This window comes from Impatiens glandulifera, chromosome 1, assembly GCF_907164915.1.
Source record: "Impatiens glandulifera chromosome 1, dImpGla2.1, whole genome shotgun sequence".
NCBI lineage: Eukaryota > Viridiplantae > Streptophyta > Magnoliopsida > Ericales > Balsaminaceae > Impatiens > Impatiens glandulifera.
This window is the reverse complement of record NC_061862.1, coordinates 42,071,776-42,091,636: the sequence shown is the minus strand read 5'-3', so window position 1 is coordinate 42,091,636 and position 19,861 is coordinate 42,071,776. Positions and strand designations below refer to the sequence as shown.

At 25.2% G+C, this 19,861-nt stretch overlaps 3 protein-coding genes across 5 annotated transcripts; all 3 read right to left on the bottom strand.

Moving 5' to 3' along the window:
- Positions 1–1,076: 1,076 nt before the first annotated feature.
- On the bottom strand, positions 1,077–12,415 carry LOC124921838 (DNA-directed RNA polymerase III subunit RPC9-like). Of its 3 annotated transcripts, none has more exons than XM_047462536.1 (5): positions 12,251–12,415; positions 11,414–11,487; positions 11,212–11,329; positions 10,954–11,106; positions 1,077–1,279 (listed from the first exon to the last, which is right to left on the bottom strand). In XM_047462536.1, exons 2-5 carry the CDS (start codon positions 11,419–11,421, stop codon positions 1,091–1,093), a joined length of 468 nt encoding a protein of 155 aa, XP_047318492.1. In that variant the 5' UTR covers positions 11,422–11,487; positions 12,251–12,415; the 3' UTR covers positions 1,077–1,090. The 3 variants fall into 3 exon arrangements, with proteins under 3 accessions (XP_047318492.1, XP_047318493.1, XP_047318494.1); XM_047462537.1 differs by having other exon boundaries at positions 11,414–11,479; XM_047462538.1 differs by lacking the exon at positions 1,077–1,279 and adding an exon at positions 10,615–10,890.
- Positions 12,416–13,789: 1,374 nt separating this feature from the next.
- On the bottom strand, positions 13,790–15,016 carry LOC124920275 (chlorophyllase-2). Its single transcript, XM_047460724.1, has 2 exons — positions 14,679–15,016; positions 13,790–14,602 (listed from the first exon to the last, which is right to left on the bottom strand). The coding sequence occupies exons 1-2, from the start codon at positions 14,955–14,957 to the stop codon at positions 13,925–13,927; spliced, it is 957 nt and encodes a 318-aa protein (XP_047316680.1). The 5' UTR covers positions 14,958–15,016; the 3' UTR covers positions 13,790–13,924.
- Positions 15,017–16,483: 1,467 nt separating this feature from the next.
- On the bottom strand, positions 16,484–18,718 carry LOC124920903 (VAN3-binding protein-like). The gene is made up of 7 exons (XM_047461484.1): positions 18,202–18,718; positions 18,000–18,113; positions 17,520–17,931; positions 17,238–17,450; positions 17,130–17,179; positions 16,999–17,056; positions 16,484–16,914 (listed from the first exon to the last, which is right to left on the bottom strand). Exons 1-7 carry the CDS (start codon positions 18,508–18,510, stop codon positions 16,703–16,705), a joined length of 1,368 nt encoding a protein of 455 aa, XP_047317440.1. The 5' UTR covers positions 18,511–18,718; the 3' UTR covers positions 16,484–16,702.
- Between the last annotated feature and the right edge of the window lie 1,143 nt (positions 18,719–19,861).

The window sequence follows — 19,861 nt, the reverse complement described above, 5'->3', positions numbered from 1 at the left end:
ACTTGAGAATAACTTGATTAATCCAAAACACTATAATGGAACAAGATCAAAAAAATGTCGCTGAATTATTTAAATAAATGTCACCCTCTCTATAACAATGACACAATATTACAATTTTTTTTCTCCTTGATGGCCTCAAATGTTAACATTATGGATTACCTTTTGTATAAGAAAAAATTTCTTTAGTTTTATTGGGGAGTAACTCAAATGAAAAGGCAGCTTTCAACCATGCATCATTTTTCATGTGTTAGATTATTGTTGAAAAATGTTGTCGCTAATTGTTGAGACTAAGTTATTGATTGATTGTTTGAAAAGTTGTAATTCATTTTGTGTTTACTCATTTGGTTTGTAATTCCGGCTTTTTAAAATTAAAGTAATGTTTGTTTTGCTTTAATTCATAAACTCACTGTAGGTTTTTTTTCTTTTGGGTTTTTTTGTAATGAAATGACTATGTTGTTTTCTAAAAAAAAATCAAACATGTAAACATAATTTTTTCAAACTAACTGAAAAAATATACTAAATAATCAGAAGCAACTAAGGATATTAAACACATTGGCATGTTTGGGCGCAAACACAATCCACTCACAAATATTCCCAAATCATCACACTTCTTTCTTCATTTATACTCAAAGAAAATTGCTAAATTATAACACTTTTCAATATTAAATATAAGAGTATTTCAATCATATTATCCAAATAAATTACTTTACTTTCAAATTTACTACAAGAGAATGATGAAGAATATTCTTTTTCTTATTTGCTGTTATTTGTGTTAACATTGAGATAAAACTATAGCAAAGTATTTACATTGGGAGTGAAAAGTTATAGGAAGTGAGTTTTAGTAGGACCAAAATAACAGTAATATTAGTATGATTTGCAAAATCTTTGCTTATAAGTGTAAGAAAAGAGTGTTTAAATCTTGTATTGACTACTCAAATAGTATTGAACCCTTCAGCAACACCCGCTAATAGGAATCACTGATTAATATAATCAAGGATCAAGCTGGGGATTATTTTCATAACAATAATAGACATCTCAATTTTTTTAACAATACTAATAAAATTATGTATTAATATAAATTCAAATTATATCAACAAACAAAGAGAAATGATGTAAATATAAACCATATTTCATTGTTTGTCTTCAACCTCCATCCCATCCTCGTCTTCACCATCATCTTCACCCTCATTCTCTGTTGGAGGAGGACAGGCAATACTTCTACCACTACCTCCACCAAGTCATCGAGGACCAACTTTCTTCGGTCCCAATCATATATTATCTGATAAACAAACAACAGTCATAACAATGCATAACACAAACATATATACTTTCATGTTGTACAATGAAACCAAGTTACCGGATTAATTTCAGCAAGCCTAGTGTTGAGGATCTCAGCCTTTGTCAGGTTATAAGGTTTGCTTTTCTCCAAAAACTCTTTAGTAGTATCCAGTGTCTCATAGCCAGCCTGACTTTGTTCTAAATAGTCAATTAGCTACCAACACAAAATCCTCTCTTTATAGCTAATTTTTTATTCCTACATAACCAACCAGAGACAAAAAATCAAAACCATGAATTCTGATTGCTTTATTGATAACAAAAGCCGTATTTGATTTTTTCCAGCTCCTTGACCTCATAGAAATTCCAGCACTTCAAAATTTGTAAGTGGCCCAGCAATAGCTTGCAATCTATGGAACAACAAATTTAAACAAAAATGGATATTAAAACTACAGTTTCTTGACTGAATAATGATTCTCTGAGTTTTTACTTACATCTTCATCTGAGGCAAACCCGCTCAGGATATGTATCGTTGAATTCAGTTATCAAAGCACAAGTATCTGCAAAACTTCCAGGATAACTAACACAGTCAGCATAAGGGTTTGATTAAGAAGACCAGACCTGACCTGACCTGGGCAAACTAGATTCCTTTAAATAATATGAACATGAAGATAATAAACAGAATGAGTAAACCATTATTTTATTGAGCTCTTGTTGTATTTGGCAGTTGGAATACAATTACAGATGATAGCAGCAATATCACCTTGTATTTGGCACTTTGGCTTCCAAGTTGAAAACCAGACTCCTACAATTAATTTATCCAATCTCTTTAAAGTTTTCTGATTCATAGCGTCAAAACTGTTATTGTGGAAACTCAGTCCCCCTATTTCAGATTCGTTTTATGATTCGAGAAACTAGCAATGTTACCTGTAACTCTCACTTGAGAAGGCAGGTGATACTGATGCAATATATTCTGGTCAGACGATGCATTTTACAACTTCATTCAAGAACTAGTATTGTGTAATTTGATTTCGATTGAGTCATGATCAACTGATAATCAACATATAAGCAGAACTCGTATCAAAACTCTTTTTATAGATAACTACAAATCACATAAAATTACGTCAATATATTGTTTATTATTGAGCTCTTGTATTTAGAATGGAATATAAGTGTAATCAACGGCGAATCCAGAAATTCTTTTGGCCAGGGTTTGATCACCTCACTTAGAGTCCAGAATACAAGTGCTCCGCGATTGAGTGTAATGCAAATTTAAATTTTATAAAATAATGTTTACATAATATAAGTGTATTTATAAATTAATGAAAAATATAAGTGTATTTATAAATTAATGAAAAATATAAGTGTATTTATAAATTAATGATGGAATATGTTTAATTCAAAATTTAAAATTATATGTAAACATTATAAAAATATTTAAAAAATAAATAATATAAAAAATATAAAAAATATATAAGTATAAAATTATTACAATTCGTTTTAAATAAGTTAATACAAATTTAAATTTAAAGAAAATTTTATGAATTAATGATAAAATATTACAAAAATGTGTTTATGAATTAATGATAAATATAAAAGTATGTTTATGAATTAATGATAAAATATGAGTTTAATTAATAATTTAAAATTATTTATAAACTTTATAAGAATATTTACCTAATAAATAATAATCTTAATATATAAATATAAGTAAAAAAATAAATAAAAATTAATGTAAAATATTTTTTAAATAAATTTATTGTAAATTTATATTCAATGAAAATAAATTTAATGCAAAATATAAATTATATTTAATTAAATACAATAAAATGTAATTTTAATAAGATTAATACAAAGATAAAAGTATTTTTATAAATTAATAATAAATATTTAAAATATTTTTATAATAAGAAATATATAAGTAAAAACTAAATAAAATTTAATGCAAATTATATTTTTAATAAGTATAATTCAAATTAAAATTCAATAAAAAAAAGTTTAATACTAAATTTAAAAATAAATTATACTAAATTAAATAGAGAAAACTAAATTAAATTAAATAGAGAAAACTAAATTTTAGTAAGTTAATGAAATTTAATGAAAATACGTTTAATTTAATTAAACTATAAAAGTTTATGAATTAATAATAAATACAAGTTTAATTTAAAATTTAAAATTATTTATAAAATTATAAGTATATATAAAAAAATCTAAAATATCTTTTTAACAATTTTAAAGAAAATAAGTTTAAAGAAAAATTTAAATTTAATCTAAAATATGTTTTTAAGAAGTTTAAATTATATTTAATGTAAGAGAATAAAATTAATAAAAAATTTAAATTATTTATAAACATAGAATAGTTAAAAATATAAATAATATTATAGAAGAAATATATAAGTAAAAAATTAAATAAAATTTAATATAAAATAAGTTTATTGCAATTTCAATTTAAATTATATTTGATTAAATAAACATTATAAAAATATTAAAAGTAAATAATATTCTTAATATAAAAAATATACAAGTTAAACTAAACAAAAAATAATACAAAATTTAAATTATATTTAATTAAATAGAAAAATGTCATTTTAAATTTGATAAAAATATTGTTAATGCAAAATATATGAATTAATAATGAAAAATAAATATAATGTAAATTTATATTTAATGCAAAATAAGTTTAATGGAAAATTTAAATTTAAATTATATTTAATTAAATAAATAATAATAAGTATAAAGTAAAAATCTAAAATATATTTTTAACAAGTTTAAAAAGCAAAATTTAAATTTAATCTATAATATGTTTTTAATAACTTTAAAGTAAAATTTAAATTATATTTGATGAAATAGAAAAATAAAATGTGTATAATAAAAATTTAAATTATATTTGATTAAATATGAAATTAAATAAAAAAATATAACAGTGTGTATGAATTAATGATAAATATAAGAATAATTTAAAATTTAAAATTATTTATAAAAAATATAAAAGTATTTAAAAATAAATAATATTTTAATATAAGAAATATATAAGTAAAAAGTTAAATAAAATATAATACAAAATATATTTTTAATAAGAATTGTTTAAATTAAAATTTAATAAAAATAAATTTAATGTAAAATTTAATTTATATTTAAATAAATGAAAAATAAAATTTAATAATTGTAATACAATATTAAATTTTACAAAAATATTGTTAATGGAAAATATAAAATTATGTTTATGAATTAATGATAAAATATAAGTTTAATTTAAAATTATTAATTTGTTAATGATTTGATTTAAATTTAATGTATTTAAATTTAATGTATTTAAAATTTAAATTATATTTAATTAAACAGAAATTATGTAAAATAAGTTCAAAATAAATGTAAATTTAAAAGTAATGAAAATAAGTTTTTTTTGCATAATATAAAATAATTATATTTAAATGGATTAAATATGAAAAATATAATTTTATTCAATTTATTGTATTAAAATTTATTAAAAAGAATATTATTAATGCAAAATATAATAGTACACCAAATTATAATTCAAAATTATATATAAATAATATAAAAAAATTAAAAAATAAATAATATTTTTAAATTAAGAAATATATAGGTAAAAAGTTAAATAAAATATAATACAAAATATATTTTTCATAAATTTAATTAAAATTTAAAGAAATAAATATAATGTAAAATTTTAATTTAATTAAATAAAAAATGTAATTTTAATAAAGTAATGGCAAAATATAAAAATATTTTTATAAATTAATGTATCTATAAAATTAATTTAAAATATTTAATAAAGTATTTATAATTAATTATTAAATATAAGTTTAATATAAAATTTAAAAATTTAAATAATATATAAATAAATATATTTTAATATCAAAATATTTTTTAATAAGAATAGATTTAATTAAAATTGAATGAAAATAAATTTAATGGAAAATTTAATTTATATTTGAATAAATATAAAAATTCAATTTAAAATTTTATAAAAATATTATTAATGCAAAATATTAAAATATTTTTATAAATTAATGATGAAATAGAAGTTTAATTTAAAATTATTATTTTCTTAAAATTGAAGTAATTGATTTGATTTAAATTTAAATTATATTTTAAATTATATTTGATTAAATATAAATAATATAAATAAGTTTAATATAATTTTAAAACTAATATTTTTGAGCATAATATAAATTTAAATTATATTTTTATTTGATTAAATATGAAAAAGATGCAATTTTAATAATCTTAATTCGAATTAAATTTTAATAAAAAAATATTATTAATGCAAATATAGAAAATATAATAATATGTATGAATTAATGATAAATACAAAATTAATTAAAAAGATTAAAATTATTTATAAACACTATACACATATTTAAAAATAAATAATATTTTAAATATAAGTTAAAATATAATACAAAATATGTTTTTTAATAAATTTAATTAAAATTTAATGAAAATAAGTTTATTGTAATATTTAAATTTGAATTTAAATTTAATTAAATAAAAAATACAATTTTAATAAATGTAAAAATATAAACGTGTGTTTATAATTAATAATGAAATATATGTTTAATTTAAAATCATAATATTGAAAATATATAGGATAAAATTTATAATTAATGATGAAATAAACTTAATTAAAATTTAATAAAATAAATTTAATATAAATATAAAATTTAAAATTTAAAATTTGTAATGCAAAATTTAATTAAAATAAATTTAATATAAAAATTTTAAAAAAATAATAATTTTTTTTAATATATTAAATACAAATTTAACTTTTTTTTAAAAATGAGTTTTGTGTATAATATAAATTTAAATTATATTTATATTTAATTAAATATGAAAAATGAAATTTTAATAAATTTAATACAAAATTAAAAAAAAAAAGTAATGATAAATATAAGATTAATTTAAAATATAAAATTATTTATAAATATAATAAAAATATTTAAAAATAAGTAATATTTTTAATATAAAAAATATATAAATAAAAAACTAAATAAAATTTAATACATAAAAATGAAATATAAGTTTAATTCAAAATTAATATTTATTTATAAATAAAATATTTAAAAAATGTAATTCAAAATATAATATATTAAATTTAATAAAATAAATTTAGTGTAAAATATAAATTTAAATTAAATTTGATTAAATATAAAAAATACAATTTTACTAAATTTAATAGAAATTAAAAATTAATAAAAATATATAATTAATGCAAAATATTATAGAAAATATAATAGTGTAATAAATATAAGATTAATTCAAATTTTAAAATTATTAATAAATAATATAAAAGTATTTAAAAATAAATAATATTTTTAATATAAAAAATATATAAGTAAAAAGTTAAATAAAATTTAATAAAAAATTTATTTTTATATATTTTTAATAAGAAAATTTTAAATTAAAATATAAAAAAAGATTAATGCAAAATTTAATTAAATATAAAAAATGCAATTTTAATTAACCATATAAAATTATTTAAAAATAAATAATATTTTTAATATAAAAAATATATAAATAAAAAGTTAAATAAATTATAACACAAAATATGTTTTTAATAAATTTAATTAAAATTTATTTTCTCACCCTATCTCTACTTCAAAAATTACTTATTTATCTCTATTACTTTTAAATATTCCTTTTCTTATTTTATTTATTCTTATTTTATTTATTTTACTTATTTTATATTATTAAGTTTTTTTTATCATTAAATATAATTAATTAATTTTTAATATATATATTTTTACTTATTTATTTAAATAAAAATAAAAAATATTATTATTTTTATATTATAATGATTTAAAATATATAAAACATTAAAGTGTCCTAATTTAATAAAATATATTTTTTAAAATATTTATAAAAACAAAAATGATTCAATCTTTTTTATAAATAAAATTATCTATTAAATAAATAAATAAATAAATAAAGTCTTTTTAATATAAAGTCTTTAATATATTATTTATTATATTTAATTTGATTAATTATTAATATATAATATATTAAAGATTTTATTTTATTTATTTATTTGATAGATAATTTTATTTATAAAAAGAATTGAATCATTTAACTATTATTTTTATAAGTATTTTAATATATATATATATATAATTAATATAATAAAATATTAAATATTTATATTTTATTAAATTAGAACATACTTTAATATTTAATATATTTTAAACAATTATAATATAAAAATAATAATATTTTTTATTTTTAATTAAATAAATAAATTTAAAAAAATATATTAAAAATTAATTAATTATATTTAATAATAAAAAAAATTAATAATAAAATAAAATAAAAAATAAAAAAAAATAAATATTTAAAAGTGATAATAATAAATAAGTAGTTTTAAAAATGAATAGAAATGTAGTTGTAAAAATGAGAAAAACATCTCCATAATAAAAAAAAATGTAAATAAATAAATAAAATTAATATGTACGTGTAATATATTTATTAAAGTATTATAAAGAAAGAAAAAAGGAAAGCAAGAAGAAGAGTTGAAAAGTTAAATAAGAAAATCATTCAAATTCAAAAAAGTGAAGAAGAGTTAAATGGAATTTATACCTATGAACTTTGAAATTAGTAGACGATTTAAGATTTATATAATGAAATAAAATTAACCGATAAAGAAAGAATTAGGATTATACTTATACCTTAATATAAAATTAACAAACACATAGACACCGTTGCATGGCTTCCTTTCGATATTTGAATCGGACTGTATCATTCTGGCTTTCTGTATCAAACGACCATCTTTACCGAAGAACAGAACAGAAATCGGGAAAAATAAAACAGAAATCAGAACATTTTTAGAAATCATTTAAGAAATCAGAATCAAAGAACTGTAATATACCAACTTACAAAAATTTCAGACATCAGAATAAAAAAAATAAAAAAAAAGATCTTCTCTAATAAAAATGAACGAGAACAATCAAGAAAATCGATCAAATTGAAACAGTTAAATCAATAAAGTCGTTCATATTCAAACAGTAATAGAGAGTTAGATCAAGAAAATCGTTCAAATTCAAATAATAAAGATCGCATCTGGGACGCTGGCCGTCGCCTATCCCGATCTCTCGCTCTATTCCGATCAATCTTCTTCAATCTCTTACTCTTCAAAATCCCAAAAACTTGAATTTCTCTCAAAGACCTAAAATGATTACTATTTATAAGAGGACCGGGATGGGCCGGTCGTTCTCTTCTCTTTTGGGCTGGATTTAAATTTTTTTTTTTTTTTTATATATATATATATATATATATATATATATATATATATATATATATATATATATATATATATATGATTTATAATGACATTAAAAATAATTTAATAATTATATAAAATTGTATAAAGAAATTAAAAAGGAAAAAATTAAAAATGGAAAAAGGAGACAATAAATTAAAAAATATTTAAGAAGTGATAGATAAAGAAAATGTAGAGAAAATTGATTATGATTTTTTTTATTTTTATGTTAAGTTAAAATTATCACCGCACCTTTGTAACACCAAAGCATTTGACTACCTCACCGGACTCATTGAAAAGTCGTTTAAGCTCGATCCCAACTTTGACTCATTTGAACGAGTCACGTTTGTCCGCGTTTGCATTGAGATCGATTCAACGAGTACAAAATTGGAAAAATTCGAGTTAAAATGTTGGAATGACAACATGGTTGTCATTGATGTCATGTACGAGCAACCGGAAAAAGAGGACGAAAAAAAAAAGAAACCCGTGGCCCCCCGAAAAAGAGAATCTCAAGGTGGTTAAGAAATTCTATATCGAAATTCTTAAAACAAATGAAACCACAACGAACACGTGAATGAGAACAAAACTGATCCCGATCCCACCGAGCCTGAAACCGAGGCCCTTTTCCCACTAATTAGGTTCGAAAAGCCCGACGTCGACGTGGATGATAGCGAAAGCCAAAACATCTCAAAAACCATGAGGTCCGAAACCAAAGAAAGTCGCAACATTGTCAAAGAAACCACCTTAAGGGAAACAACTCATACACTCAACTCCAAACTCAAGTCCAAAAGAAAAAAAGTGACAAGAAAAGCTAGCGAAGACGAACAAGCCGGAACTCTATCCGAAAATATATCTCAAAAAGATATAAGAGTGACAAGAAAGAATGAAAGAACAAGGACAAAGACAAGAGAGACGAGTCTGAGGAAATCAACCCCTATCGTCTTGTTTTAGTTGATTGATTGTTAGTTTCATTCTTTATTTACTTTTGTACTATGATTTTATGTTTGTGTGCGTTTCTTAGGCTAACTGTGGATTGCTTATGGCCATCGTGTGTTTGCTCAATGTGTTGACTTTGAACAAACTGTTATAAACTCAATTTCAACTCTTATACTTCTTTTACCCTTTTCGAGTTTTTTTAATTTGTTAACGTAAGTCATTTCTAAAATAAAATAAAAATTATCACCCATAACTAAGTTTATAAGTTTTATTATATATATATAAAAAGAGAGTTCGTTTAATTTTGTTGACCTAATAAAGTCATATATATATATATATATATATATATATATTTACTTTCTTCATAAAAGTTATATATATAAATATTTATTTTAATTATATAAAATTTGATAGATATATAATTATGAAGAAAGTATATATATATATATATATATATAAAATAATTAGAAATATAATAAAGATATAAATATATATAATTATGTATATATATTGAAGATGTCTTTGGTATATCAGATTGTAGACAAGGAATATTTATGAAAACAGAATAATTTAATATGCACTTTGTTTCCATAAGAAACCGACCATTCTTTGTCTATTCTCTTATTTCACAAGAATATGCAGCTAGCAAGCTTCTCTCCCACAGAGAGATATCAGGCACAATATCAGCTAGCTGTTACTAAACTTGTAAAACTAGGCAAACTTCTATCGTATTTTGCAGTCGTGTAGTCCCCCGTTGTCGCTGCCTTCGCCTTTATCCTCCTCAACTACACCCGAGTGAGTCAAACTCAACATTTTAATTCTCACATTTTCTCTCTATCTTTCTTTCTACTCAAAGAAATTTGCTAAATCATAACATCTTTCAATTTCAATCATTTTATCCAAATAAATGATTTTACTTTCAAATTTACTACAAGAGAATGAAGAATATTCTTCTTATTTACTGTTATTTGTGTTAACATTGAGATAAAACTAAAGCAAAGTATTTACATTTGAAGTGAGTTTTAGTAGGACCAAAATAACCTTATAACCAAATAATAGTAATATTGATATGATTTGCAACATCTTTGCTTATAAGTGTAAGAAAGGAGTGTTAAAATCATGTATTGACTACTAATCAAGGATCAATCTGGGGATTATTTTGATACCAATAATAGACATCTCAATTTTCTAACAGTACAAATAAAACTCTGTATTAATATGAATTCAAATGATGTAAACATAAACCATACCCTACTTCATTGTTTGTCTTCAGTCTCCATCCCATCCTCGTCTTCACCCTCATCTTCACCCTCATTCTCTGTTGGAGGAGGACCGGGCAATACTTCTACCACTACCTCCACCAAGTCATCGAGAACCAACTTTCTTCGGTCCCAATCATATATTATCTGATAAACAAACAACAGTCATAACAATGCATAACACAAACATATCTACTTTCATGTTGTTACCGGATTAATTTCAGCAACAGAGGAAGGCCTAGTGTTGAGGATGTTGAGAATCTCAGCCTTTGTCAGGTTATAAGGTTTGCTCTTCTCCAAAAACTCTTTAATAGTATCCAATGTCTCATAGCCAGCCTGGCTTTGTTCCAAATAGTCAAAAACCTACCAACACAAAATCCTCTATTTATAGGTAATCATGAGAACACAATAAATAATCAACTTCTTTTTTCCCTACATAACCAACCAGAGACAAAAAAAAAACAAAACCTTGAATTCTGATTGCTTTATCGATAACAAAAGCCGTGTTTGATCTTTTCCAGCTCCTCGACCTCGTAGAAATTCCAGCACTTCAAAATTTGTAAGTGGCCCAGCATTAGCTTGCAATCTATGAAACAACAAATTTAAACAAAAATGGATATTAAAACTACAGTTTCTTGATTGAATAATGATTCTCTGTGTTTTTACTTACATCTTCATCTGAGGCAAACCCGCTCAGGATATGTATCGTTGAATTTAGTTATCAAAGCACAAGTATCTGCAAAACTTCCAGGATAACAAACACAATCAGCATAAGGGTTTGATTAAGCAGACCTGACCTGACCTGACCTGACCTGGGCAAACTAGATTCCTTTAAATAATATGAACATGAAGATAGTAAACAGAATCAGTAAACCATTATCTTATATTTGGCAGTTCGAATACAATTAGAGATGATAGCAATATCTGTCATCTTGTATTTGGCAGTTCGGCTTCCAAGTTGAAGACCAGACTCCTACAATTAATTTATTCAATCCAATATTTTTAATGTTTTCTGATTCATAGCGTCAAAACTGTTATTGTGGACTGTCACTGAAGACTCAACCATCAAGAACAATGTCAATTAACCTAAACAGGTTGGTTGATCTAACTAACTCCGTCCCCCTATTTCAGCTTCGTTTTATGATTCGAGAAACTAGCAATGTTACCTGTCATGAGAAGGCATGTGATATTGATGCATTTTACAACTTCATTCAAGAACTAGTATTATGTAATCTGATTTTGATTGAGTTATGATCAACTGATAGTGGACCCTTAATCCAATTATATATTTTCCCAATGTCTAAGAAGAATTCGAAGTATTTAGGCCTTAATTCAGATAGTGAAAATACAATTCACAAGCCACTTCCTTTCTGTTGGAAAGAATTAAATAAGATTTCAAGATACAAATATATAATTACACCAAATTGGATCCCTTCTTAAACTAACTAGTAATTACTAATACTAATACTATCTAGGCTGGATTTCAGATAGTAACTAAGTAACTAACCTGGAGTCTTAACACTGAACAGTCTGGATGTCTCTGTCGGCTCACGGCGATTAGGAGTCTCGGCGTCTCCACGTCGGCGGTGGTTTCCGTCTTCTTCACTTCAGACCTGCTCTGCTGCCTTCTTCGTTCTTGCTTTCTTCAACCTTGGTTAGGGTTTTATAATTTATAACTGATACTTTCATTTTTATATACATAAATATTTATTTTAATTCTTTATTCTTTAATATGTAAAACCATATAGACAAACTTCTTTAACTAATTTGTTTGGAATAATGTATTTCTTAACATTAAATCCTTATTTTTTTTTATTTCTTTCATAGATACATGAATTTTTATTTATTTCTTTAATTTTTAATATTTTTCATTTTAATAAATAATTATTCTTAATTGTATTATATATTAATTAATTATTTTAAAGAAATAAATATTAACAAAAATCTGAATTCCTTAATTAATTGTTTCAACTTTCTTATAAATTTGATTAAAAATATAATTATTAGAATTCTTTAATTTTTAAGTTTATAAATAATCCTTAATATATATATATATAATATAACTATCCATATATAATTAAACCTAACGTGATATTGAATGCATTTTACTTGAATTTTTTTATTTGTTTATATATATATATTTATCAATTATTATTTAAATTAAATGAATTATTTAAAAAAATTCATATAATAATCTTCTTAATTAATTATAAATACTTAACTCCAAATCAAATTTATATAAAGATATATTTTCTCAATTAATTATAAATATTTAACTCTTAATTATTTGACATACCATATTGCATATTGGTATGATATATATTATTTAAAGAAATAAAAAATAAATTCATTCCATATTACTTCAACCAAGAATTCTTATTTCTTTAAAAAAAAAATAGTTCATATTCTTCCTACTCATCTAATATTTCAGATCAATTTCAATAATTCAATTTATTTTTATTTGTTTTACTCAAGAACATATATAAAATCGGTTCATATTTATCAAAATAATTATAAACTTAAATCAAATATGATATAAAAAAAAAAAGCTTTAATATTATTGGTTAGAATCTTTAATTTATATTTTATTTATTAAATATATAATCTTAATTAGTTTATATCTATATATTAAGATAAACTTTATTTAAAAAACATAGCTAAATTGATCCTAATCTTTTAAGAGTTCTTGTGAAAGAACAAAATCTATCCATTTTTGGTCACACTAGTAAATAACATAATAGACTTAAACCTAGGATATTTATTTAAACCTAATAAAAATCGGTTAGTTTGAATTATTTAAATAATAATATTTTAATATTTTTTTTCAAATATCAAATCAAAATAACTTATTTTTTATTTATAAAAAATGAGTGTTTCCAAAATTCAAAACATCCCTATAAATAAAATACTATAATTTTTTTATTTCTATGTTTATTTAATTAATGAGAATATTTGTTTTCAACCTTTTACTTAAATAATTAAGTTGATTTAATATTATTTTTTATAATTAGATGTTAAACTGGATTAACCTGTTTTATTTCATAAAAATATATGTAGCTCCCTAAAACAAACAAGTATATATAAACTAAATTAATATATTTCTTTTATTAATATATAAACTATATTAATAACATTATATAAATAGATGAGTTTGAATAATAATTTAGTATTAATTAAACATTCACCAGTAGAAGTCGATCTTTTGAAACTCCACCGGAGCATCTCGCCGGCCGTCTTTAACGGCGATCAAATCTCCCCAATCATCTCTCAAATAAGCTTTCAAGAACGCAACCATAACTCCGGCGACGCATTTCCTCATCGGCTCTCTCGATTCACCATTTTTACACAGGCAATACGTAGCCTTTCCTCTCACTCCTTTCGTTTCATCATCCAACATATCAAGATGTCCATAATCCCTAATCACCAAATAGCAAGCCGGCGGTTTGCATTCATCGTAGAAGTTCTCGTGATTCACTCCTTTTGGAGCACACGCCGGAAACACAGAATTCCTTTTAATCTCCCCCAATCCAGATCCCAAAACCAATACTGGCATTTCTAGGTCAAATGATCGAGGAACGTAGGTAAGAACCGGAGGAACTGTTTGTTTTCCTTTATCCATTCCATCAACAGGGTCGATTCCTAATAAAGCTGAGATTTTTAGCGATGGAACTGTTATAAGCCCTAGGGCAAGCGCAAACGCAGTTTTCCCTCCACGGCTGTGTCCTGAAATGGCGATCTTAGTTAGATCTGGGTTTACGTCTGTTGGAAGTACAGATCCTAGTCCGGTTGATAGCCAGTCTATTATTGCAGCTGCTGATTTGACTTCGTTGGTTGAATCAGGTCCGGCTACTGTGTATAACTGTTGAATTGCAGGGAAAAGAAAAACAGAGATGTAAATTTGATTGAAGAAAGTAGAATGAAAGTTAAAGAAAGACCTGAGGAGCAATGACGATGAAGCCGTGGGAAGCGATATGGAGGATTAGATGAGAGTAGAAAGAGTTGGAGAGGAGGTAGCCATGGAGGAAAAGGAGGACTGGGAAGTCTGATGGATGGTCTAATGGTGATGCTATAAGCAGGGGTTTTGGAGGGTGGAGATCAGAATCAGATGAATTATTACAGCAAGTTGTGGTTTGAACATTAAGCAGGACAGTTGAGTGTTTCCCAGTATCAAACACTTTAGTTACAGTAGATGAGATTGGAAGAGAAGGTGACATTGATCTTGTTCTTGTTCTTGGTTCTTGGTTCTTGTTTCTCAAGGTGGATAAGTTTAGTTTATATTCTTGTGTGTGTGGCCTTCAAAGGCCCACCTTGCTTTCATTTAGGATCTTTCTTGTGCCTTCTCCATCTCCATCACTTAGAGACTGACTGGTCTTGGTCTTTAGCTATACAGGTAAATCATCAATCCTTTTTTCTTATTTTCTGAGTGGGATATTTTCTATACAATATTTCCCCTAAAAGAAGAAGTTTGATAACTTTTTATCATGATATCCACCATTGAAGTAGATATGATGATACCATAAGTAAACTTTTAGCCTATATATATATATATATATATATATATAGCACTGTATTATTATCATTGGATCCCTAAAGACATGAGTAGGGATCCCAATTATAATTATGCAAGAAATGAACTTATCATTCATGTTATCATGTATAGTTCAAATTATATTGTAAAAAAAATCTATAATTAAATTATTCTTTATATAGTATAATACTATTAAATATATTAAAAATTCACAATTATTAAGATGTAATAAATTTAAAACTATTATCAAATACTTGTCATACAATTGGGTCAGTTTTAGGTTGGCAGATATATGTTAAGCAATATTAATTTGAATCATATCTAATTAGTAATTCTTGTTAAAAAAATTTAACATAAAACTGACTTGTTTATTTGTGATTGACTGGAATCTTACTTGATTAACCCGATTTACATAACCCAACTCGATGTAATTAATTTACATCTTTTCGTTTTAAATTAAAATGACATTAAGACAAAATAATAATAGTTCAATCACAAAAAATCTTATAAAAAAAGAGTGAGTAAAAAAGAAAAAGACAAAACTTAACAAAAGAAACTTGTAAACAGGATTATCGGTTTTGACTTGTCTATTAATCAAGTTCAAAATGTCAACCTAATTTTGCCACGAACAAAATAAATACATGATTCTAACCTAATTTTTTCATGTTCGGGTTGGTCGTATTTCGTGTCGGGTCTAAAATTATCGGCCCTACATTATATATTTATTTGTATCAAGTGTGAGGGTGACATCATAAATATAATCCCACCTTATTCCGATTTAATTAAATCTGGAAAAATTATCCTAAATTAGACAATTCAAATTATAATTGTAATCACTATCTCACTTAATTTTTTTTTATATTTTTTTAAGTAGAAATCAAACTCAAACAACATTCTTGTTTGAGTTATTTTAAATCTTAAATTGTGGAATTAATTATAATTGACATTTTGAATCGTATTCCTACTTAAAAAGCTTTTAGTATCAATAAACAAAACTCTTAGTTATGAGTTATTATGATTGTTATATATAATGTATTGTGATAATATCATTAACTTGTTATTATTATACTATTTTTGATATAAATGTAATTTAATTTTATAACATTGATCTAAATATTCTTTAAATTCTTAACTTAAATAACTCAAAATTTGACTAACCATAACAACAAAATTAGTATGGGCCCAGACAACACCTGAAAATCTGATGCACCTAAGACATATTCACATTAATTCCCCCAAAAGCATGAAGATATATATATAATCTTTGAAAACAACACTTCAACTTTGATAAGCTTATTCCATAACAAACAGCTTCACCATTAGATTACACACTTAATCTGTCCATCTTACAAGAAGAATAGCAAGATCAACAACACATAAAACACAGACATGGGACCTCTCAAAAAGAGCGATGCTAGGAATGATATGATTTTATAGTTGGTTGTTCTTGAGTCGGTTTGCAACATAAAGAAGCCTCGAGACACCTTCAGTCCACATATCATACTCCTTTTGGTTCTTACACTCGAATTCAATATCCCCTCTATTAACCGTCTTCAACCCAAAGTAGCGCAAATTCTCCCCACCTTCAAGCAAATGACGCCCTGACCACGCCGGAATATTCTTCACTACTTCCATCACCACATCTGCACCACCACCAATACAAATGAATTTCAAACAAATACATAAAAGATAGTTTGATTGTTATAGTAAAAAGAGAAAGGCTATACTCTTTTTCTTTTTTGTCATGGTCCCAGCAACATGTCTACTCTTCATCTTCACAATAACCTTTACAAATTCAATTGTAAGAGTCTTTTAAGATAAAAGAAAATGCATCAAAAGCAGGGCTTGTATTATATACCTGTCCTATTCTGTTCATGTAAACAGAAACCTTCTTCCAATGAAGATCACCTGCAATACAGTGTATTAAACAGAGACATGAAGAAGATGATGATTGATTATATATTACCTTTTCTGGTTCTCTTTAGAAGTTCACAGCCTCTAGCAAGCAATTCTCTACTGCATATATTTAAGAAATTGTTCTCTTCTGTAGCAATCAAATCACCATTGAAACATCCAGTAGTACTAGAGTAATTATCTACAGTCGTCTGATTAATAACCGATCCCATGCTCCACACGTCCTTCACTGTTCTTGCCTTCAATGTCGCTGCCCCACGAAGAGCTACAAATTCATAATCAAATAATTAATTTCAATAATACAAGAAGAACACTTTATTTAAAACATTTGTACCGGTGGCTGCCGCCGCCGTTAATGTCATGATATCTCCGGGAGACTGAACATTGACAGAAGATTTAACAACAGAAGATAAATGCTCTGGTTCTGCACCCATAATCTCGGCTGCCTCAACGCACTGTGCCGCTACCAATGCTGCTGCGGATGCCACTGCCAAATCTGTCTTCATCCCCTGTTCGTCCTTTTGGGATCCTGGAGATGAAGCTGTGGCGGTGGCCATGGCTGCAACTGCGGCTGCCACTCCGGCGACTGAGACTGCTGCATGGACTTGAGCATTTTGAACCCTTGTCTCTTCTCTTTTTTTCTCCCTTCTGTCCTTGAACCACCGGCCTATTGTCTTCCCTCCACCACCCGGGATCGAGGCTGAGGCGGTGCTGATTCTGCACTGCTGCGGATTCCACTGGTTGCTCTGTTTTTGAATATTCAAAACCATTATATAATAAAATAACATTTATGTAAAAAATGAATGAGTAAAACCTGAGTGATTTTGCAGGTATCGTGAACCTGGGGAGGGGAATGAGGTGGGGTTTCGGAAAGACCACTGCCATTGGAAAGCCTTCCAGAACTTGGCGATGATGTTATCATATCGGCCTGCGCCTGAAACTAGCCGGCAGCCATTTTGATCAAATTAATGTAACAATTAACGTTTGATCATTTGCTATACATATATTATACTTACAGTTAGGGAGTGGGTTGACATTATACGTTCCAACACAAGTTGACATGTCTCAGTAGACGCGAATGAGAAATTATTAACTGGGTTAACCTCGTCCAGCTCCGAATTATTAATAATGGTTGCTTCTCTGCCACCTGTGGCGGCGGAGAGGGGTGACCAGGAATGAGTGGTGGGAGGGCAGAGAGCTTTGGCGACTTCCATTGCAGAGAGGCTCCAAGAGCGAGATAGAAATTCCATTGGCTCTCTTGGCGTCTCCGGCTGCCGGAATACCAGCCGCTGCATCTTTTGTTCAAGTTTCTTCTCCTCTTCCATGGATCTATTACAAGAGAGAGATCGGACAGAGTGAGATAATGGATGTTGTAATTTTGTTTGTTAGTAATAAAAATAAAAGAAACAGGGCGCCCCCAGCTAGCAAAGCAAACATGAAATATGCTCATCATTTCATCTATAGTGGTGTGGATCATCATCAATTGTTTTTAGGCTGGGTGGTGGTGGATTACTACTACTATTCATAACTTACATATATAACATTATAATCTCGTGTTGTTTTTTATCAAAAGTTTTGAGTTTGAGTCCGTCATATGGCAAATTATATGGCAAATTATGTGGATTAAGTGTGTTTACGATTTATTTGTACTTAACCTCTTGTAATTACATTTTTTTTGAAATCGTTTTGAGTTTAAGCATATGAAAATTGACCATGCTAATTCTCAATATTTTTCAAAAAATAAATATATTTGTATTTTTTTTTTTAAATGAGAGGTCTTCAATTGGGTAATAAAAACCCACTTACTTTATTAAAGAACGGCATGAAAAAGTATGAAAAAGTGTTAACCCTAACTATACATAATGATTGAAACTATACCTTAATGCATGAGATCAATGCACTAACATAAATAATTGAAATTTAACTAAAAGACATTTTATCTTCCTTTTTTATAATTTAAAATTTAACATGATCTTTACACTATTAGAGCCAAATTTTAGAATCAAACACATAGCCGACCCACGAAAGAGGTAGATCATCTGTAGACATCTGGAAAATGAATGAAAAATGGGGTCCATTAAATGGCAGTGTCGAGATCTAATCCATTCTCCAAATTCATTCATATATTCATGCTACATTCCAAATGATCATTCATATTTCCCCTATAATATTACCATAATATATTGATCAAAATAGGAATATATATAAATATATTATTTCGAATTGTATCATAGATTACAGATGGGATCGAGGTGTGGATCGATCAGATTTGAATTGGTCACTAATGGAAATTATTGTGTTAATGAGATCTAATTTAATTAGATTAGCCTTATGATTTCAAGTATTAAAGAATAATAACCTATGGGCAATGCCCAATAAGAAGGAGTTAATTAAGTCATGTGTAACAATGTTATTAGAGTATATAAATAAACAAAGTTAGCTCTTTGGAAGTCTAGATTTCTCTGTAAATTAGGACGTAATTTTTCATCTTAATTTTAGGCTCTAATCAGAATCAGTATAATTATGATTATATCTTTAGAGAAAATAATGTGAAGCTAGATTTGTGACGGATTTTTTTTTTTGTTATTGTTACTTTTGTTTTCAACTGATTTGTTTTGGTTCACCGAATGTGTATGATATTTAACTTGTTTGTGTGATTCAGGATTAACAATTTTA